The 24,019-nt window shown below is 34.7% G+C and overlaps 1 protein-coding gene across 2 annotated transcripts in view; it reads left to right on the top strand.

Moving 5' to 3' along the window:
* arrdc1b (arrestin domain containing 1b) overlaps positions 1-24,019 on the top strand; it is a 45,761-nt gene that overhangs the window by 6,386 nt on the left and 15,356 nt on the right. For both annotated transcript variants that reach the window (XM_048165582.1, XM_048165583.1), the window contains exon 2: positions 22,351-22,461. In XM_048165582.1, coding sequence (XP_048021539.1) covers positions 22,351-22,461 — 111 coding nt within the window. The remainder of the gene's footprint in view (positions 1-22,350; positions 22,462-24,019) is intronic.

Here is a 24,019-nt window from a genome sequence, read left to right as displayed (position 1 = left end):
TCACCACAATAACAGGCAGTATGGCTCATACGCCCTTGTTTGTGTTTAAATATTTGCCACACTATTGAACACAAATATTAAGTTCAGCCTGCAGCTGTTTGTCCCTTTCATAACGGGAATCTCAGGCCTCAAACGTCATTATTTATTAATGGAACACACTTTATGAAAGAAGGTGTTTTTTGAGTATTCACTCAATGCCTCCTGTTCCTAAGTAACCAGGATGAGTTTAGAGCAGGTTAGAGAGTTTCTGAGAACCTTCTAAAGACAAAACATGATATGTTTAGCTTCAAATGGAAGTTTAGTGGACAAACTAGTATGGTTTTTAAAGTTAAAGATATTTTGGAGAAGTCCAAAAAGGACAAAAAGTGTCTATGAAAGTAGTCTGATGACTTTTGCACTATATTTCACGCCGTTTTAATTGCTAAAAATCTTACCCTTTGCCATAGTTCTCAAATCTCATTCATGTACAGTTATGTTCCAATATGAGAATACATCGTTGAGCACCTAGAAACATCTTGATGTGACATAAATTCATCCTGACCACATATCCAGTTTTAATTTTAGATTTATAATGAAAAAAAAGTAATGAACCTTTCCATTCAAACCAAGGCCAGCCCTTGTTGACTCATTGCACTTTTGAGTTAAACATTTCTGTGTTCATTCAAGGGTATAAACTCTGACGTTACTGCGTGTCTCAGCAGGTATATAGGCTATCGTAGAGTTAACAAGAACTCCATGACCGCTTCTGCCAGCTGCAAATAGCAAATGTTCTGAGTCACGGTGAGAATATACTCTGGGGCATCCAACCCCTAATGTGTCTAGACTTGGGGGCTGTTTTTCAAAATGTAACTACCTTTTAATTAACACTTTGCACACTGCAGTCATGGATTGAAATAAAGTGTCTTTGTGAAAGTATCATAATTTTACTGAATGTCTCCTGAACATTTCTGGTCATTTTTCAACCATTATTTATTTATTTTTTTTGGATTCAGCCATTGTCTTAAAGGATTATTCTGGGTTCAGTTGACAGTGTTTGGGGCATAATGATGATTACCAAAAACTTTCCCCTCCCTTTTCTTTAAAAACAAAACAAAAACAACAACAATGGTTACAGTGAGGCATTTACAATGGAATTTAAGACAGACAAGTTAAGCTTATAATTTTATAAAAGTACTTGCACTAATTTGTATTATTATTAATCATTAGCCAAAATTAGATTTAAATTAATAGATTATTAGAGCTGCCAATCCGTTTAAGTCTTTAAATGGGTTCATGCCATTGCATTATCGTGGTAACACAGTTGTAAAATGAGATTTTACACAGAACTTTACACAGAAAATATTAGTAAATAATTTAAACTAATTTAATTTAATAAATAAACACACACATATTGTTTACATCTTGTGGCTAAACTATTGAAAATTATGTGCACAATATAATAATTCATTCCTTTGTTTTAAATAAAGCTGAAGTCCGTAAGTTTTGCCTCTATGTCGCCATCTCAGTTTAAAACCTGCAATTGCAGTTGTTTGGGGAATTATAATCTTTACGTGCATTGTGCCTCGGCGCGGATGAATCTAATGTTTGCTGTTAATCACTACATCGGTGTGGATACTGTACTTTGGAATCACAGATTGTAGTCTTGGAAGTATGACCAAAATAAGAATTTTCAACGGAAAATATCATCTGAACATATAAGTAAAAAAGCATTACAATAAATCACGCTGCCTATGGTGATTACATCTAACGATCGCTTAACTCGGATCACGTCAAACCGTGCAAATTATTATTGTTATACTTCGTCAAATTGTTAATGTTAAAGGTGCCCTCGAATGAAAAATTGAATTTATCTTGGCATAGTTAAATAACAAGAGTTCAGTACATGGAAATGACATACAGTGAGTCTCAAACTCCATTGTTTCCTCCTTCTTATATAAATCTCATTTGTTTAATAGACCTCTGAAGAACAGGCGAATCTCAACATAACACCGACTGTTACGTAACAGTCGGGGTGTACGCCCCCAATATTTGCATATGCCAGCCCACATTCCCAACATTATCATTATGAAAGGCATTAGACAAGGGCAGAACGTCTGGATGTGCACAGCTGAATCATCAGACTAGGTAAGCAAGCAAGAACAACAGCGAAAAATGGCAGATGGAGCAATAATAACTGACATGATCCATGATAACATGATATTTTTAGTGATATTTGTAAATTGTCTTTCTAAATGGTTCGTTAGCATGTTGCTAATGTACTGTTAAATGTGGTTAAAGTTACCATTGTTTCTTACTGTATTCACGGAGACAAGAGCCGTCGCTATTTTCTTTTTTAAACACTTGCAGTCTGTATAATGCATAAACACAACTTCATTCTTTATAAATCTCTCCAACAGTGTTTAATGTTAGCTTTAGCCACGCAGCATAGCCTCAAACTCATTCAGAAACAATGTAAACAATATAACAGTATACTATACTCACGTAATCCGACGCATGCATGCCGCATGCATGACGAACACTTTGTAAAGATCCATTTGAGGATTATATTAGCTGTGTAAACTTTGTTAAGGCACTGTTTAAGGCAAGCGCGAGCTCTGTGGGCGGAGAGCACGGGATTTAAAGGGGCCGCAGCCTGAATCGGCGCGTTTTTAATAATGCCCCAAAATAGGCAGTTAAAAAAATTAATTAAAAAAAAATCTATGGGGTATTTTGAGCTGAAACTTCACAGACACATTCAGGGGACACCTTAGACTTATCTTACATCTTTTAAAAACATAATCTAGGGCACCTTTAACAACATCAGCATTGCGTGACTGTGTATTTAGTGTTTTAGCGTTACCTATAGAGCTAATCTCTAACATTAATGTGTCATACCATACAATCTGCCATCAAAATGATTAGTTTAATTAATGCAGCTGCTATGAGAAAAGGCTATAAATGATGTGACATGTGCCTACTAGCTGGGACTCGTTCTTGATGTATACAGACGTGACGCAATGATGCAAAGATGAATGGCTGCATGCTCGAATTTCCCGCGAAACCCACCAGTACCACCCGAATTATAAAACATTATTACAAGCTTACTGTTGTGAATCGGGTTAAGGTAAGGAGATATTTTTAAACACTGGCTGGTTATGTACATGCAGAATAATTGATTTTGGATCATTTTAACCTAAAAAAGTTACGGACAGCAGCTTTAAATCAAAATGAGGGAACGAATTAGTACAACATGGCCACCATTTACTAAATCGAGGGAACTAATTATTATAGGGCTCAATATGATTGAGTTTAACTTGCACAGAACCTGGAATATTCCTTTACATGAAGTGTGTGAAGAATAAAAGCTTGTTTGACATTAGAGGTGTTTCTTGTAAATGTTTAACCTCAAGGTTTGTTAGACCTTTCAGTGTTTGTTATAGTGAGATATCTAGATTGGCACTTTAGCTGTCTCTCCGATGCCAACGGCACCCATGTTGGCACCTCTTACCTTGCTTTTCCCTGTTTTCGCCTTCCAGCAGTCCTGCCATGCCAGCTGCACTCGATGGGGCTCTTTTTTTTGGTCACTGCATCATGTGCCTAGTGAAATGCGTTCTCTCATTCTCTTTATGTGTCTCTTCCTGTTTCTTTCTCTTCCTCTCCAAGCTGACAGGGTAAGGAAGGGAGAAGATGTCTATTTCTGGGTTTTAGATAAGACAGATTTGTCCACACTGTCTAGCTAAATGAGGGATGCAGCTGTAGCGTTTGAAACGAAGCTGAGGATGGGACAAATTTACTCTCTTTTATGTTTGCGACTAATGACGCTCTCAACTCCTTTAATGACTGTTTTTAAGTGTACGCTTTCAGCTTATTCTCAAGCAATAATGAGTAATGTAGGACACGTGGTACATCTGGCCTCCCTGAACATATCTGGTGAAATTTTAGAGCACTCACATTGTCTTATTAGTCTCAAAGGGAACCAATAAAGTCTTCGATTTCATAACGGGACTATTTCAAGAAACTGATCGCATGTGAGAACAAAAGCCTATGATCTATCAGTGTCCCTTTTTTGTCTTAGTTCCTACTGTTCCTTAGTTCCTTATATTTTTATTTCAAAATTTAAATTCAGTCTTCAGCATCCATATTCTTTTACCCTTTTACCCCATAATTTACTCTCCCTCATGTTGTTTCCAAACCTGTATGACTCTCTTTCTTCTGTGGAACACAAAAGAAGGTATTTTAAAGAATGTTTCAATAGTTTTTTGTCCATATAATGAAAGTCAATGCAGTTCATATGTGTATCACATTTGACTTTCATTGTATGGAAAAAAAAATACACATAATATCTTCTTTTGTGATCTACAGAAGAAAGGAAGTCATAACTATCCTTTTAATGTATATTATTTCTCGGTAGTGCTCCAGGACAAAGAAGAAAATGGTTTCCACATCCTTTTACAGTAAAACCTCTCGGAAATTTCATGCTTAACCCTAACGACCTTTCTTTGTTCTCTTTTGTTTGTCTGAATAGTCCTCAACACAGATGATTGAAAGAAGAAAAGTGGCCACACTTGACACATTATGATTCACAGTGGAGTAATGACCTTGTGTAAAGGCTAGAATGTAACGCATTCCTCTCAAACAGTGTTAAGAATCTCCAGTTTCTCAAATATTCTTAAAGGGTCATGAAACCCCAGAACACATTTTTTGAGCTGTGAACAGATATGTATAGACCAATTTGGTGTTTGCAAACAGCAATGATGTTTTTTGTGGGCGGAGCCTACCTGGTTGCAGAAAATGACAATTGAGCAGTAGCAGTCTATGGAAGCCATGAAATAAAAAAAAAGTTAATTTCGAGTTTATATCTCACATTTCTTACAAAGAAAAACTGAATTGTGAGATATACTCGTTATTCTGTCTTTTCTGAATTGCAATTTATTCCGCAATTCTGACTTTTTTCCCCTTAGAATTTTGAAATAATCTCACAATTGCGAGTTATAAAGTCCGAACTGTGAGTAATAAACACGCAAATGCAAGAAAAAAAGTCAGAATTGTGAAATAAAAATTTTATGTTTAAAAGTTATCTATGTAAAATGTTATAGGTTTAAATATTATTTCATGCTGTAACTGCTATGTATGTATGTCCTCTGAACTGCATATGTGAATATTATGTAGACTTACTGTTTACATCAAATTCCTGCTTTAATAGTAGACTAATCCTTGCAGGTGTCATCAATCCAGTCTGTGAAATGTCTCTGTTTAGCTTCAAAGGACGTTTTCAACGATGGTTTTCTTTAAAAATGAAGACTGTATTTTTTGCATTCCGATTCCAACATCCAGAGGCTCAACAAAACATTTTTCTCTTATTCTGTGGATTTTGCACATTTTCCTCCAATTGCTACCGCTATTTTTCTGCAACCACTATGCGCACGCAACTGCAAGTGACGTAATTGTGACGTCTGTTCCAAAGGGGTCTATAGGCTGCACATCATAGAAAACACTAAAGGTACTCATTAATTTTATTTAAAAGTTAAAACTAGTTATTTTTGCATTTTTCAGAGCGATTTCTATCTTCCGGTTTGAAAAGCAAAGTCAGAGCAACGTCACAAAATCTGACGTCATCGTGCACTACCGGCAAGGTCCGGAGTGCTGGTTGGCTCCAAGTATGGGCTGGTCGTACATGCTGACGCCAATATTTTCTGCATTTATTTATTTATCAAAGTAGCCTATTATTAGCCCTATTAAATATTCTTTCGCATTTCTCCCTTGTGCTTGGGAGTTTGTTGTCATTTTCTCAGTGCCCATATATTAATATTCGTTATTCTGTATAATGAGTGTGTTCTATGTCTGTGCTTCATTGGTTGTTCTCTCCCCTCTTCCCCCCTCTACACGCCCACTTTTCCAGAGCTTTACATGCCCATTTTTCCAAAGTTTTTTTGAGCTTTGATTTGTGAACGACCAGGGTAAAACAAGGGGGTTTCATGGTTTTCATAATAGCGCCCAACAGTCCAATCAGAGCCCTTGTTTACTTGGTAATCAAATGCTTTTGTGGAATTTCCTCTGTGATTTGTTTGTTTGTAAGTGTGTGTATTGGATCGAGAGTGTTTTATTGAGGCAGAGATGAGGTTAGCCTTCACCTGGCAGCAGGTTTATTGCCGTAACTGGGGATATCTTATCGGAATGTGGTTGCTAGGCCACCGGCATTCAGAAGTACTGGTCCCAAGAGACGTATGGGGTTTCCCAGCCCAGATGTCCTTTGTGTTCAGGTGCCCTCTCTCATTCATACTCTTTCTGAGGACAAAGACGCCTTTACCTTCCCAACAGAGAGAGCTGGATTGATTGCGAGGGTGCTTGAGAGGCCCATGGACTTGAGAGGACAGCACATGTTTTGGTGCAATTTAATTATTCAAGTTAATGATTAGATCAGGTGGGTTTAGTTTAAGATCCTGTGGGAAAAGTCAAGTTTAATGTTTGTTATTTCTATGTTCATTTTTAACAGCGAGTTAAATAAGTCTATTTCTTTTAATACACAGTAAATATTATAAAACTAAACTGTTTAAAATAAAATTTTACTCAGAGGAATATATTCTGGGTTAAAGGATTTGTTCACTTCAGAATTAAAATTTCCTGATAATTTACTCTCCCCCATGTCATCCAAGATGTTTATGACTTTCTTTCTTCAGTCAAAAAGAAATTAAGGTTTTTGAGGAAAACATTTCAGGATTTTTCTCCATATAGTGGACTTGAAGGTCCAAATTGCAGTTTCAGTGCAGCTTTAAAGGGCTCTACATGATCCTAGCTGAGGAATAAGAGTCTTATCTAGTGAAACAATTGGTAATTTTCTAAAAAAATATATATATAGTAGTCAACATTTAAAGTGGATCAAAAAAGTTAATCAAAGTTGTCCTAAGAACTAAGTTGTCCTAAGAGGAGGGTTTTAGGACAGCTTTGATGAAAGGTTTTGATCCACTTAAAATGTTGACTACTGTATATACAGTCAAACCAAAATTTATCCAGACACCTTGAACATTTCATTCATTAATACAATTTATTCACTTTTTTTTTTTTTTTAAATGGTAATAAAATATGACAAGATCTCAGAGTTAAACTGTGTCAGAAAAAATAATCTTAATTATGTCAGATAACATGGTCAGGTAAAAATGTCTGGATAATTTTTGGTCCTAAATTTTTATAAATTTTACTGGTAGTCCACTGTATGAAGAATTTTTGGGTATAATATGTCACAGTTTACTTTATTTTGCTATCCTCACTTACATAAATGAACTATAGTGTCCTGCACCCACTAGTAAAAAATATAAAAACTAATTATATCTAGTGTCTGGAAAATTTTTGGTTTGACTATCTATCTATCTATCTATCTATCTATCTATATATATATACATATACATATACATATATATATATATATATATATATATATATATATATATATATATATATATATATATATACTTTTTAACCACAAATGCGTGACTTGCATACTGCGATGCAATAGAAAATGACTGATTGTTTTGCTAGATAAGATACTTATAACTCAGCTTGGATCGTGTAGAGCCCTTTGAAGCTGCACTGAAACTGCAATTTGGACCTTCAACCCATTGGTAGATGTTGAAGTCCACTATATGGAGAAAAATCTTGGAATGTTTTCTTCAAAAACCTAAATTTCTTTTCGACTGAAGAAAGAAAGACATGAACATCTTGGATGACATGAGGGTGAGTAAATTATCAGGAAATTTTAATTCTGAAGTGAACTAATCCTTTAAATACAAGCTGCAATTATATATTTCCATTGTTGCCATGTGTAGCACATTGTTTGTTTGCTTTTAAAAATATAATTATTTCAGAACTTTATTCATGTTAGGAATGCATTAATATTAAAATTCCAATTCCTGATTCTGATTCCAATAAGATGATTGCTATTTAAATAAATAGCACATTAAAATTGTATACTGTTTCGTGTATATAAAAAAACAAATAAATAAATTTAGTTGCTACAGCTGAATTTTGACAACATGATATTATAATTTAAAATATGAAAAACAGATAATAAATTATTATGTTTTTAAAGATTAACTTCAAGTGAATGTTAGATGACGGAAAATGTAATCTATGAAATGAAAATGAACAATTAAATATCCAATACTGACCAATACATACTTACCTGAAACTCCCATCTCAAAACTGAAACCATGTGCTCCAAAACACTGTCATTAATTAAATCAGGTAGTTAAAAAATGCCACCTGTCCTCCCAGCCCTGAGGATACTGTAAAGTAAAGAGAGGGGCCGATTCGTCTGAGTCATTGAGAACTTAATTACAGATCTTCCATCATGCCACCCGGAAAGGCTCATTTCTCCTCCTCTAAATGCAAGAAAACGCTCATAAATGTTTATTATATAATGAGTATTTACATATGTCTACATTACAAGGCCTCTTTAAAAAATCAAGAGCACTTCAGGACTAAATACAAGAGAAATATATTTGAAATTCTGTTTTCTACTAAAACAGCTATTTTCCATTGGACAATACAAAATTCCGGACTGTATAATGTAACAAAATATCACAGACATTGATGGTTGATATTTCAGTGCATATCACGGAAAATGCTTGACACAATAGGCCTGTTTTTCTCTGAATTCATTATAGCTCATTAGAAGCTCATTATACATCAAAGGAAGGGGTGTACTTCCTCTCTTTGTATGTCCACTTGAACAGGCCATCGTGACCTAGACGAATGTTTCAGTAAATCACGAAAGATCGGATTCTAGGCAGCATTTACCCTCTGAATGAAAAACTTCCTGCTTTTTTTAAATGAGAAACTGTGTAAATATCATGATACTGTATATGAATATGGTAATCATTTTGTAACATGGTATATATTTCAAAGTTTGGTACCATGGTATCACCACATTATCTGATGCCATCATTGTACCGTGGTACTGCCAGGTTACTTGTAAGGAAAATGTTTGCAGCTGGCTTGTTCCATATGTATATTGTATATATGTATATTGTTCCATATTTATATTTTTTAATTTAAAAAAATGTGTTGATATAATTATAGACAATATTATTTAAATTACAATTTATATATGTATAATATATGGGTAAAATATACAAAAGAAGATATTAATACCAGCAAAATATGAGGGAAATATTTTATATTTTAAATATATTAAATATGGGAAGAAGAAAACACTAAACTATTTATCTGATAAAATTATTTGGCAAAAAAAATACAGCAACAGGTTTTATTTTATGCAAAATAAAAATACAAAAACACAGAAAAACAAAAAGCTCACAGGAAAAAGCATATTAACATAACGAGTTATTAATATTTCATTGGTTCTCTCTTCTTTTTGCATATGCTTATAAGCACAACTACGCAATATGCTTCTACGCAAAATCTTTAACAAATGTGTTATAATTAGGGCTGTCAAATGATTAATTGCGATTAATCGCATACAAAATAAAAGTTTGAGTTTGCCTAATATATGTGTGAGTACTGTGTGTAATTATTATGTAAATATAAATACAAACACATTCATGTATATATTTGAGAAGTACTTACAAGTATATGTATTTATTTATATTTTTCAATAATTTTTATTATATATAAATAAAAATATTTTGTACATAAATAACAAATTTCTCTTAAATATATACATAAATTTGTGTGTATTTATATATACATAATAATTATACACGGTACTCACACATATATTAGGCAAACTCAAACTTTTATTTTGTATGCGATTAATCGCGATTAATCGTTTGTCAGCCCTAGTTATAATATTTGAATAAAGGGTGAGGATCTATCTATCTATATTACATGTAGTACAATAAACATTCATGTTCTGTGTATAACCTGTAGCATAAGCATAACTTACGAATTATAATTCCCCTGGATGCAGCTCTCTTCCAGCATTTTGAGTGATTATGATGCAAAATAGTCGGCACAAGCTTTAACCGTAATCCTAATGACGCGATCCCACAGTGAGTAAACAAAAGCATGATAAACCATTTCTGCCTCAATATTGTACAATAAATTAATCCACCAACAGCTCCTTTTTCAGTTCTGTTTGGAATGTCCTCCGAAAACCTGTTTTTATAGGAAAAACCATCCAAAAATGTATGGAGAAAGATGTCATGTAAACCAAGGTGACCTGTCTCAGTTGAAATTCTCAGTTTGCTTGCACTAATCTGCCTGTTCCCTATCAAAGCAGATGTGTTGTTACCATCCCTGGTGTAAATCTGCCTCTGAATACGCGGTCGGCTCCCTGTGATTTAGAGCCCGTTATAAATTCTCATGTTTATGTCAAATTTTCATGTATGCAACAAATTTGTTTTTTTGTTAGGAAAGGCTATTTCATGGACAGGCACTGCCATCCATCATCCTGCAATGTCTTTTCAGTCTGACTTATGATACGTTAAATAATATTCTTAAGCTTGGCGGCGGCTGAGCGTTTACTTATGAGGGCTGGTGGGTAAGAGACTTAACTAAATATATTGGTCGTAGAATGAGCAGCAGATGTTTTGACTTTGAGGAGTCAAGGCTAAATGGCTAAACTATTTTCACACTCCATATCTAGGTCTGAACCAAATGTATACCAAAATCTGACAGCGAAGGAGACATGTTCAAGTGTAGCCTTCTTTTCTCTTTCACATTGTCATGGATTAATGTGTGCCATACTTCCCTGAAGTCATAAAAATCAGGATTACTGATAGCTTTAGAGTGTTTATCTTCTGCTCTATGTGTTTTTACAGCCTCATTCAACGTGTAAAAAAAAAAAAGAAAAAAAAAAGTTATCTAATAAAGTTTAGGATGGACCTGTGCTGTAGTTGGTGCGAATGTTTGGGGACAGTGAGATGAGGTATAGCGTGTGAGTAGAACAAGGGCTGAATGGCCACAGTATGTTGCGTAATACACATGGATAAGCTTCTTATTCATAAACAAGAAAGATGAGTCGATTAGATTCTTTTTTTTATGGATTAATCAGTAACACACTCCATTATAAATTTTGTTAATAACATTTTAAAAACACCATTAAAATACTTAACAGGTCAGTAATGTACAATTCAATTATTTGAATTGTCAGTAAATGTTTAATTAATGTATTTCATATTATATATATATATATATATATTTTTTTTTTTTATTTGTTCGTGAGAATTGTTGTAAGGTGTTGTCAGTTATTCTGCTTGTAAAACAAGTTAGTGAATCAGTTTTGAAACAAATGCATTACCTTTTCTTAGTATTACGTATCTTTATACTTATTTACTCATATTTTGTGATCCTTTAGATTATCAACTTTAATGACTGTATGCCAGAGTTATTATCGTTCACTAAAACTATTAAAATTTATTTGTTTATTTTTGTTTACTAATTATTTACTTAAAATAAAATAAAATTAACTGAAAAAATATATTAAAAAAACTTTAAACTTATTTTATTTCAGCTATTCTGCTATGACTATTTAGTACGGGAGAGGATTAGGGCCAAGCAATAATAAAAAATAAAACCATCTCGAGATTAAAGTTGTTAAATTACGAGAAAAAACTAGTTAAATTTCGAGAAAAAAGTCGAAATAAAATGTTGAGAATAAAATAGTTAAATTACGAGAAAAAACTCGTTAAATTACGAGAAAAAAAGTTGAGATAAAATGTTGAGAATAAACTCGTTAAATTACGAGAAAAAATTCGTTAAATTTCGAGAAAAAAGTCGAGATAAAATGTTGAGAATAAACTCGTTAAATTATGAGAAAGAAGTCGTTAAATTATGAGATCAAACTCGTTAAATTTCGAGAAAAAAGTCGAGATAAAATGTTGAGAATAAAGTCATTAAATTACGAGAAAAAATTCGTTAAATTTCGAGAAAAAAGTTGAGATAAAATGTTGAGAATAAACTCGTTAAATTACGAGAAAGAAGTCGTTAAATTATGAGATCAAACTCGTTAAATTTCGAGAAAAAAGTCGAGATAAAATGTTGAGAATAAAGTCATTAAATTACGAGAAAAAATTCGTTAAATTTCGAGAAAAAAGTTGAGATAAAATGTTGAGAATAAACTCGTTAAATTACGAGAAAGAAGTCGTTAAATTATGAGATCAAACTCGTTAAATTTCGAGAAAAAAGTCGAGATAAAATGTTGAGAATAAAGTCATTAAATTACGAGAAAAAATTTGTTAAATTTCGAGAAAAAAGTTGAGATAAAATGTTGAGAATAAACTAGTTAAATTACGAGAAAGAAGTCGTTAAATTATGAGATCAAACTCGTTAAATTTCGAGAAAAAAGTCGAGATAAAATGTTGAGAATAAAGTCATTAAATTACGAGAAAAAATTCTTTAAATTTCGAGAAAAAAGTTGAGATAAAATGTTGAGAATAAACTCGTTAAATTACGAGAAAGAAGTCGTTAAATTATGAGATCAAACTCGTTAAATTTAGAGAAAAAAGTCGAGATAAAATGTTGAGAATAAAGTCATTAAATTACGAGAATAAGATCATTAAATTACGAGAAAAAACTCGTTAAATTTCGAGAAAAAAGTCGAAATAAAATGTTGAGAATAAAGTCATTAAATTACGAGAATAAACTCATTAAATTACGAGAATAAACTCATTAAATTACGAGAAATTTAACGACATTTTTCTCATAATTTAACGACTTTTTTCTCGTAATTTAATGAGTTTATTTTCAACATTTTATCTCGACTTTTTTCTCGAAATTTACCGACTTTTTTCTCGAAATTTAACAACTTTAATCTCGAGATGGTTTTATTTTTTTTTATTATTGCTTGACCCTAATCCTCTTCCGTAATTTAGTATGGAAGGCTGTTTCTGCCACTAAATAAAAAATAAAAACAGTAATTGGGACTTTTTATCTCAGAATTCTGACATTTTATCTCACAATTCTGTCAGAATTGCAAGAAAAAAGTCAGAATTGTGACTTTATATCACACAATTGCAAGTTTATATCTCTGAATTGTGACTTTATAACTCGCAATTGTGAGGAAAAAAAAGTCAGAATTGTGAGGGGGAAAAAGTCAGAATTGTGAGGACAAAAGTCAGAATTGTGAGATATAAATCTGAGATAAAAAGTCGCAATTACTGTTTTTATGTTTTTATTTAGTGGCGGAAACGGGCTTCCATAATTTAGACATTTAAAAAAAGAAAACAAAAACTAATAAAATTGAAAAAACAGAAAAAGTAGTAATACTAACTAAAATTCCATTGAAAGCAAAAAATATAAATTAAAATCTATCAAAATATTAATAGTATATCAGTGATACTGAAATAACACTTCTGTATCCATTAAATCATGAAATATATTATTTTTTTTAGGGATGCACGATATATCGGCCACCATATCGGTATCGGATGATATATGTTAATTTTTAACGTTATCATTATCGGCCAGATAAGAAAATTTGCCCAATATATTAAAGCTGATAAATAATGGAATTTTCCAGACACTTCAGATGTGCGCTGTACGCAGTGATGGTTTTGAATTGCTTGAAATATGATTGAAATCACTTCAGAAAAGAAAATACATTTAAGTGCAACGTGCAAGTCTGTCATATAATAAGCTACATAAATTTATAATGAGAACACTATAATTCTGTGCTTGGGACATGGCTTTTAATGATGAAACTTTTGTTTTGTAATCAGGCTCTCAAAAATTATATATAAAAAAATGTGATTTATATTTATCTGTCAATATATCGGTTATTGACTTTCAAATATAAAGAATTATCATGAATCGGTATCGGACATTGATCCATTTTGATATCGGTGCATTCCTAAATTTTTTTCTTTGAAAGTTTAAATATTTAAGTTTAAATAGAAATGTATTTTAAAAATATTTATGCAAATATTTACACATTACTTCCATCAAGCAATGCTGTGGGGTTCTTGTCTGCAAACCGTACTGCTGGCACTTTCATTCTTTACAATACAGCTGAAGGTCTGACCAATGATGTGAATGGCAGGTGTATTGTAGTCCCTTGTGCTGTTGAACAGAGCTTTGTGTGATCTGTGGTGCCAGTGGATAAAATTCTGTAATAAGCTCATAAAAGGAGTCATGATGGGGTCATGATTGAGGTGAGAGTGAAGAGGGAAAGCAAGAGCGTCTAATTGCTCTTGAAGTTTTAATGAGGACATGGGAGTTGAGTTACCCCCAAGCATCAAGGATGATGGAGTTCCTCAGTCCACGATGAAATGCAAAGTTAGACTGCAGCCTCACTATTCAGTTTGGTGTATTTAATGTTACTTATCAATTCAATTGTAATATATTTGTATAGTGCTTTTCACAATGCATATTGTTTGTCAAAGCAGCTTCACAGAACATTCATGTTTCAATGTTACAATCAGGAAGTATTCTGATCAGTCAGAAATGAATGTCAAATAATGGCATATGGCAGTAATATACAACTATAAGATAATACAAGTTACGAGGTTAGTAAACATCATGCATTCAGTTAAGCAGATATAATAACATATTATCTATTTAAAGAGATAGTTCATCCAAAAAGGAAAATTCTGTCATTTATTCATCCTCATGTTGTTCAATTTTCTTGAAGTATTCTTCTCTACATTCTTTTCCTTCTATAACGTCTAGTGTATTGCACCAAAGTCCCTTGTAATTTCACTCGGCAGCCATCTTTGAAATGCCTCTGTGGCATCCTGGGCATCATGCCCTATCTCTTTGAATGGGGAAACATCAAATTCTCCAAAACAGTTCGCCAACCTTATGATTAAATTTCATATTTGAAATCACCAATGAAATCTAACAACAACCGGCTCATAAATTTAGTTTCTAAATGCTCGAATCATGACAAAAAAAGGCTGGATCAAGCTAATGCGCATGCACAGACCTAAATGTGTGTCTCTTCGGAGGCGCGCATCTGACTGTTTCTATAGAAACCGGTGATTCTAACGGCCGCTGAAGTGACGCGATGACTTTACCAGTCGGGACTTATTCCGCCATATTGCGAGTTACACTTTCTCCCATTCAAAACAATACGAGTGACACGTCTTGTGTTATTCTATAGTCTTTGGTTGCACTTCTATCATGATTTAGATGATAGAAGGCAGAAAGTTTCAACGATCTGTAGTTAAACTTTGTGTCATTGTGAGATGAATAATGTTTTCTATAAAGTCATTCATTGTGTTGTGCTGTGGTGATGTAGTTAGTGTGTCAGTGGCACACATTCATTCTCTGGTGAAATAAAGCAGTGCATTGCTTCCAGCTGTTGGTTGAAACCAAATAATTACGGAGTCTGATCTCAAACAGACATTTGAAGGGTTATATTATATCTTCTGTTGACTGCATCACAACGTCGTCATGTAGTCACATCATGATGCTTTCTTTGGTTTGAATGAAACCCTTTTAATGGATTTTTTTTCCCTCTCTCAATCAATTATATTAATCTCATTAATGGCACTTTTGAAAATTTGAAGTCGATGTGTTGTCTGCTGTGATACAGTCCTCATTTGTGTTTTGGCCTAGGGATCAAGGACTTCTTCTGTGTGGATTGTCAAGAGGAAAAACCTGACCTTAGTCAAACACACTGTAGCTCTTTTGTGTGTCTCCACTCCAGCTGAACTGTATCTAGTCCAACAGTAAACAAGGAAATATCAGTCTCTACCCAATCCCAGCTGTCCGTTTCTATGCCAGTGCAGGCGGCCCTTCATGCGTGCTGACTCATTGTTGCATTGCTGTGGTGTCACAGGGTCAAATTCTCTCTGGCGAGTTTCAGAATTCATTACTGATTTGATACAAAGCTGCCGGAAACTAAGGCTATTTTATTTTATTTTATTTTATTTTATTTATTTTTTTTTAATTTTTTTTTTTTTTATTTATTTATTTTTTTTTTTTTAGTGTATGTTTAATCAGTGTTTTAAGTTAAAGTCAGCATGAAATCAAAATAGACAATTCATCTGATTTATCTGTGCACATCATTATCTGTGTCCTTATAACTTTAATCAAATTAACTCCCCCCCCCTCCATTTTGCAGTGATATCTCTTCTCTGATGATGTGGCACAAGGGCAGGACAACCTGTCACTCACATGACATCACAGCAATAGCAAACCACAACAATCCAACAATCAAATGAATACCTGATGGACAAAATCTAGTCCCTCCATGCATTTTTTCTTGTTTAAGAAGCCATTTGGATATATGGATATATCGGGGGGAAAAAAAGACAATCGCAACTTTCATGTGACTTTCGTGCCAGCTTTAAAGTATGGAAACACCAGCCGTCTTGTGGTATAAACTTTTAGTTGTTTCTTAAAGGAGGTTTTATGGTCCAAAGCAATGCAGATAATAGCTTTTAGAGCCAGTTACGCAATATCTGTGTCACAAAGACTCCATAAATTCCTGTCCTGGGGAAGGGACGTTCTCAAAGGACATTGGTGGCACTGGACAGAATCATATTGCAAACAGATAATAAACCTTTCTGTTAGATCTGAGATTTTTAGCAGAGTTCATTTTGTTCAGTTTTCTGTTAACCATCAGGTTTGTGTTCAGTGTTTTTGAACATTTAGCCTTTGGTATTCTTAGATATAAACTCATTGATAATAGATGGGTGCGCAGTTTCTCACAGTCGTCTGATGACTGGCAGCAGTGTTGTTTACACTGCGTGTGTTAGGAAGCAGGTTCAGCCCACGCTGTCTTCCCATGTGGAAGGGTTGCGATAAACACAGGAGACGCTCTGGACGCCCACTGCGGTGTTTCTCTGACACATGCGCTGAACCGTGTAAGCTGCCAAGAGGCCTGGACCAACTCCAGTGTGTCCCCCTGTAGACTCTGAGTCACATCCCAGGATGCAGTGTACAGCTTGAAAGGAATATTTCAACCAGATATGAAGTTTTTGTCATCTTTTACTCATGTTTTCCCAAACTCATATGACTTTCTTTCCTCTGAAAAACACAAAGAGCTCATTTTATATATTAGGGCTGCACGATATATGGCATGAGATTGTCACGCGCATTTCGTCAGTAAAGCCGGTTCCCTGATTACCGCTAAATGGCCATCACCTGCTTTCAAATGGAGCGGCATTTAACAGACAGAGCCGTAGATCACTGAAAAGCCACGCAATATCGCGTTCATATCGCATATTTATCGCCTTCGATAATGAACGCGATATTGCGTGGCTTTTCAGTGATCTACGGCTCTGTCTATTAAATGCCGCACCATTTGAAAGCAGGTGATGGCCATTTAGCGGTAATCAGGGAACCGGCTTTACTGACGAAATGCGCGTGACAATCTCATGCGATATATCGTGCAGCCCTATTATATATATATATATATATATATATATATAATTTTTTTTTTTTTTTTTTTTTTTTTCCATGCAGCTACAGTGAATGGGAATTTATATTTTTTGAGCTTCAAAAACTATGCAAAAGCATCTTAAGTATGTCATAAAAGTGGTCCATAAGCCATACAATAGATTTAAGATTCGGAAAATTTAAAGGTGCTAAAGAGGATGTTTTGTTTTATACATTTTTGCAATATTACTTGAAACTGTCTTTACTAACTGATAAAAGACTATTAGGTGCACTGAAAGTAATAATATTAATATACATCATCTGTGCACGAGGTAGGGCCTTAAAAACATCAGCCAATCGTTTACGCGATCATCGCGTAAACGATTGGCCCTCTGGCTTGTCAATCACTGCCGTGACGTACCTTGTGAGAGACGAGGGCGGCTGCGCTCTCCAGTAACTTTCCACACTCCACAGGCGCCGCATGCAGTGTTTTTGTCAGGAGACAGGAGTAACAGCTGCAGATTATGAGTTACCTGCGGTGAGTCCGACATAATGAATCCAAAAAACACGACACAGCGAATGCCGGTGGTAAACACTCGTGTTCCAATACGAGTGTTTACGAGTTTTGGGAGGCGTTCCTTTGAAATGTGTTGTGAAGGAGGGGGGTTGTTCTTACGCATGCGCTCATTTCAAAAACTCAGTAACAGTCTTTGGTTTCTCAGTCAACGAAAAAATCCTCTCTATCACCTTTAATGAGAGAATTGCAGACAGAAATCATTCAGACAGGTTTTGCTAATCAGATCAACTGATTCAATGAAAAGATCAGATTCAAAAGAACGAACGTTCATGTTTGGAATGCTTTTTCAGAGAATAACGCCTCAGATTTTGGTTGGTTTCTCACTCAAAGCTATCATATGAAAATATAGAGCATGAGTCAACTTTTGTTACACTTTTATACTTCACAGCAAATGTTCAATAGGAATCCATTGCCCATTCATGGAATACGTTCTTCAGAATTTCCCTTTTGTGTTCCACAGAAGATCGAAAGACGTGTAGGTTTGGAAGAATTTGTCATCTATGATCATAAAATAAGACGATGTGAAACCAATGTCAGTTCCTGAACCGTTGAATCTAATGGAAGAGTGAATACATGACATAGATGTTGTAATAGTAACAGCGCACACTCATGCTACATTCTCATTTTGAGGCTGTGAGGCTTATTTCCATTTCATGAAAGCTTCATTTCCATCTTGCTCTTTTGTCTGTATGAAGACATAATCTGGTTTCACTATGTTGCGCAAGAACTGCTTTCATTTTAATGGCCATGTTCACTGTCAGCATGACCTTACTTCTACACTTCCAAACAGAAGTAAAGTGTCTGTACATCCTCTGTTTGGTTGTTACTTCCTGTAATATCTGAGTTTTTCAGTCATGGCTGATACAGACAGTAACACTTGCCATGTTGTGAACCACTTAGTCTAATATTTACAGGGGTTCACTAGAGCTGTAATGCCAATTTGTTCAAAAATGTCAAAACATATAGCAGTGTAATCATACACTGGTTTTTATATTTTCTTACATTTTATATTTATTTCATATATTATTTCTTTGTTTAGATATGTTAGCTATAACATGTTCGTGGAACATCCAGAAATGAATGAAAAATTAAATATTATTTTATAGGTCTGGAAAAATTATGTTAAAAGAAATTTCTTTAATGAATATAATTTTTTCATTTTATTTTCTAAAATATTTATTTTGCTTCTAATTGCTCATTTTGATGTGTGATTTGTGATTGAATCATTCTTTCAAATCTGTACTTTTTGTTGAATAGGCTGGTTACAAATCCGATTAATTCAATATAGAGGGTATGCATGTGACGTCACCGTCGGCCGTTAGGACTGCGGTCACGCCCGCTGAGTGGCAGCATTGGTTTTCAGTGGGAATGCCGCAAAAAACACACAAAACACATCCAAAACGGGAAAGAGCTTTGCGATTGACTGTACAAATGGACTGTTTATTTTTAAAGACTGCCGAATACAGAAAAAAGAAGCAAATGGATCGCTGCAATTCACAGAAACAACTGGACTCCATGGATTTGCAGTTATCATTTTGTGTCAAAATGTTGGATTTTGGGGTAAAATCTTACCCTAACTCATCAATTAAATATTTACCATCTTATATTCTGCATAATTGGGTGTTTTTAAATAAACACTGACAAAAACCATACAAGTTTTAGAGCTGGACAATATGACGATATATATAACGTTGATATAAGTGATTATTCCGATTTAGACCTTCCTATATTGTATTTATATAAAGGCAGATTTGCTTTATGTTTTTCTCTGGCGTCGAAATCTGACACATATAAATGATTCCTGGCTGCATGTCAGTATCCATGGATTAGGTTTCTTTGACGTTACACTTTCGAGTCCAACCTTCATCTGTAATCGTTTGTTTTACTCAAGTTTTCACAGTTTCCCCTATTAAATCCAGTCATGCGGCAGGTTCTTTTGCCACTCAGTCTGACTGAGGGAGCGTGTTCCGGTGGGAAAGTGACGTCAAGTCATACCCTCTATACATCAGTCTGAATTTAAATTCTTCTTCTTCTTCTTCACATTATACAGAACGGTTTTCATTTTCATTACTGCTTTTGTTAGTATATAGTGTTAGAATATAGTCAGCATAAAGTTTTCTCATGCCAGCTAAAGTGCCCAGATGGCACACAGCAGATGGCACCGGTGCTTTAATGCCTATTTATTCGTTCATGAATTGTCTCATACTCGGAGGACCGTCTCTCCTTTGGATTTTGTCGTCTTATTTGTGCTAGAGATGGAAGGGGCACTCATACCAGTGTGCCAGCGGGGGCACCTGCCCAGTCCAGTGATATGCTGCCATCTGCCACAAATGTTTTGTGTCTGTGGTGAACTGATGCTGCTTTAGACTGTGCCGGCCACACACAAACAGGCTTTAACATTCCCCAGCCGTGTGTTATGCCTGCCCTGATTTGAACCCCCCTCTGCCTCTGTCTGAAAATGCAAACAAACGTTTTTTCTCTGTGAAAATGATGCCCGGTTTCATTCATGATGACTATACTGTGGCCTTACTCACCCTGAGTGGTTTATCTGTCCATATGGAGTGGCACTGATCTCCTTGACTTGCATACTAAAAAGTAAAAAGTAGCTCTGCACATTTTAAACAGTAGAACACAGATATGTTTTGCTAATTACATTATCTGATAAGACTTCTGCAAAGTCGTTGTTTATACGCTGCGTGAGTGTCTGTTTGACCCCATGAAATCCAAATTGGATTTTTGTGGTTTTCAGTTCATGTCCATTAGCTTTGTGGTAAACTGTTTGCTAATGTAAACGTTGACAAAACTAGCTTTTAGCAGATATATGCATTTAAAATTAATAGTCTTTGTCTTCTTGGAGAATGAACTAGAAATATTGATTACTCATCTTGTACTGAAGAGCGTGTGCAAATATTTGTCCGATCGAATGTTGAATATCCTCCCTATAGTAAAATAATCTCTCTTCGGCTAGCAATAGCATATAGCAGATGGTTCATAGTTGTGATGTAAACTAAAAGCTATTGGCTATTTAAAAAAGGGACAAGCCCTTTAATGTGTTCTGCTCCAGCTTCCTGTTTTAATAAAAAATGCGCTACAAATGCAAATGCAAATGCGCTACAAAAAGCATTTTTATCAATATAAGGATCCAGCGATGGAGTTGTTCCAAAAGCGAAAATGTGGTATCGAGCCAACCCTACTAAGAAGTGCCACTGACATCTGTTCTTTTTTTATCTTTCACATTCTGCTTTATCTCTATCAGTCTTGCTTTTTTTCCACAGTGTTTCTGTATCTTTTTTTGAATGCGAATGCGAAATTTGATGTACCATGATGACTGCAGGCTTGCGGAAAACCATGAGGGTTTCAAATGTTTTGAGAAGGTTGCATATGTGAGGGTGAAGCTGTAATGATGGCGTTTACCCTGTCCTGCTGTTTTGAGTCAATCCAATTGAGATTCCTTGGGCTTTACCCACCATTACATAATCAGATCAGCATGTGGTCACATGGCTTAGTCAGTTTGTCTCTCTTTTCACTCAAATTCAGATTTGCACTCACTGTATATTTTTGAATTGCGTGACAGGGTCATGTAAGGTGTTTATGTTCATCTAAGCGTTCATTTTAACATAAAGACTTCTCAAAAGTCACACCTAAAGTCATACAAAATAAATATTAATCTCAAAACTGTGTTAGTGGCACAATGCGCCAACACTACAGCCAATACAGATGCAAATGTCTTTGTCTGTATCTTGTGAACGCTAGGCTGATTTCAACCTGAATTTTGGTCTTTAAATTGTCTAATGTTGGTCTGTCTGGGTTTTGTACGTTCAGGTGTCTTTATGTTTCTGGGTACGCCGTGTTAAGGCATGTGTAGAGCTTAGCATCAAGTAATTATAATGCAAATAAGGATGGCTGTTTCTCCCCAACACTCCAAACAAAGGGGCTTTTCCGTCTGAGTGAATGTTGAATTCGTACGGAATGTCTGTTCCGTGGATCTGTAGGAATCAGACGGGTTGATCGGTAAAAAAGGAAAACATCAACATTCCTATTCAACATTTGCTGTGTTGATGTAGTCATCAAGTACATGACACTAGATCTGTTTACTGGGGAAAATCCAAAGCGATTAGATTTATCAGACCCGTCATTACGTCATTTCTTTGTCTTGATTGATTTAAAAGAAGTCTAATTTATGAAGGTGTGGAGGAAGTTTTGCCAACAGCAAACAACCTTATCAGAAGTCTAACAGGTGTGACAAGGTGTGTCAGATATGAATAGATTTAATGGTTGTCTTTCATAAATAATAATTCCTTAACATTAAACTAGTATTTTAAGTTATATTTGTTTGATAATTTTAGAAAAACAAACAATAGAATACTTGCGCAGATAGTTTAAAATAAATGTGTGCATATATACTTATAAATAAATATAAAAACATAATATAATATAATAGTATATGAAAATTCTGTCATCATCAAAAAATAAGATTATCAAAATTGAATTGTGTCTCTGGCCTTTTGCAGCCATCAAAGTCAACTGTGTGGGGTCATGTGGCATCTCGTCCAAGCTGAATGATGCATCATGGATGCTTGAGGAGAAGTACTTGAGCAGCACGCTGTCTGTGGCCGATAAAGGTAAGGAGGCCAACTTCCGTTCATTATCTCATTTAATTTCAGCGTTCTTTTATTCTAGAAATTAAATCATTCTTGATATTACTAGTCAAAATATTCTTTAATTGGCTTTCTCCTGTCTACAAAAAAAAAAAAAAAAACTTTGCTCGCTTTGAAGGACTTAATTGTTTACCTCTTAAATTCACATTGCTTGATCAGCAGCTTGTGTCTGAAAAGTTTCCTGTTCTGAGTACGTGTCTTTCTGGTTTCTTCCTTTCTGTCTGTAAGTGTCGGGTATCACATAACACTTTAAGTATGTTAGATTTGAGTTATCCTGTTTAAACAGGAAACCTTTCATTTGTTTTTTTTCAAACAGTCCACTTGATAATTATAACCAATTTATTTTTAAAGAGCACACGTGTGTTCTGTTTTTTCTGATAAAATGGATTCTTTCTGGTGTATGTGTAGCTATAGGCTGTATATTGTAGGAAATGTCCGTAGAGGATACATTTGCTGTTGCCAGATGAAGCCTCGGATCTAGTTTAAAGCATTTTTTGGTCCCCATTACCTGAGAGATATCAATGAAATGGATGTCTTGAGAAAAATATGTTGTGTCTGTGACAGTCTTAGGCTCTGTCAACACTCAACAACAAAAAAGAAACGTCTGTGTGTGTTAGCCAATCAGAAAACTTTGAGACAGCTCTCTTCCAGTGATTTAGGTTTGGGACTATCTGTTTGTTTAAACTATAACAGATGGGGAACTTTGTGGAAACTCTTTATTATTGCTAAAAATAGTAGCTGATGTTTTCTTTTTCCCCCTGAATTTAAATTATGTGACTTTATTCTACTATTTAGCTATTTTGTTACACTATGCGACAAGTTTCCAAGTTTTCTGTCTACATTGAGCTCGAAACTGCCATGCAACAGGATACAGCCAGACAGAAAATACTTGATGTTTTGGCCCAATAAGGATTCACAGTGGGTGGGGCTATTTTTAACAGACTAGGTTTTTCAGGGACTTAAAAAAAAAGTCTTTGTTAAAGAGTAATAAGCCATAAACTAAACCAACAAGGTGAATCACAACATTACAAAATTATGAAGCAAAAAAGTATTTGAAAAGCAGACAAAAATACAAAGGAATAAGACTGTGTACTTAATGACTTTAAAGGTGCCATAGAATGGAAAATTGAATTTATCTTGGCATAGTGGAATAACAAGAGTTCAGTACATGGAAATGACATACAGTGAGTCTCAAACACCATTGTTTCCTTCTTCTTATATAAATCTCATTTGTTTAAACGACCTCCGGAGAAATGGCGAATCTCAACATAACACCGACTGTTACGTAACAGTCGGGATCATTAATATGTACGCCCCCAATATTTGCATATGCCAGATCATGTTCAAGGCATTACACAAGGGCAGCCAGTATTAACGTCTGGATCTGTGCACAGCTGAATCATCAGACTAGGTAAGCAAGCGAAAAATGGCAGATGGAGCAATAATAACTGACATGATCCATGACTACATGATATTTTTAGTGATATTTGTAAATTGTCTTTCTAAATGTTTCGTTAGCGTG

Source organism: Megalobrama amblycephala, linkage group LG18, assembly GCF_018812025.1.
Source record: "Megalobrama amblycephala isolate DHTTF-2021 linkage group LG18, ASM1881202v1, whole genome shotgun sequence".
Taxonomy (NCBI): domain Eukaryota; kingdom Metazoa; phylum Chordata; class Actinopteri; order Cypriniformes; family Xenocyprididae; genus Megalobrama; species Megalobrama amblycephala.
This window is presented reverse-complemented; position numbering and strand designations above follow the sequence as displayed.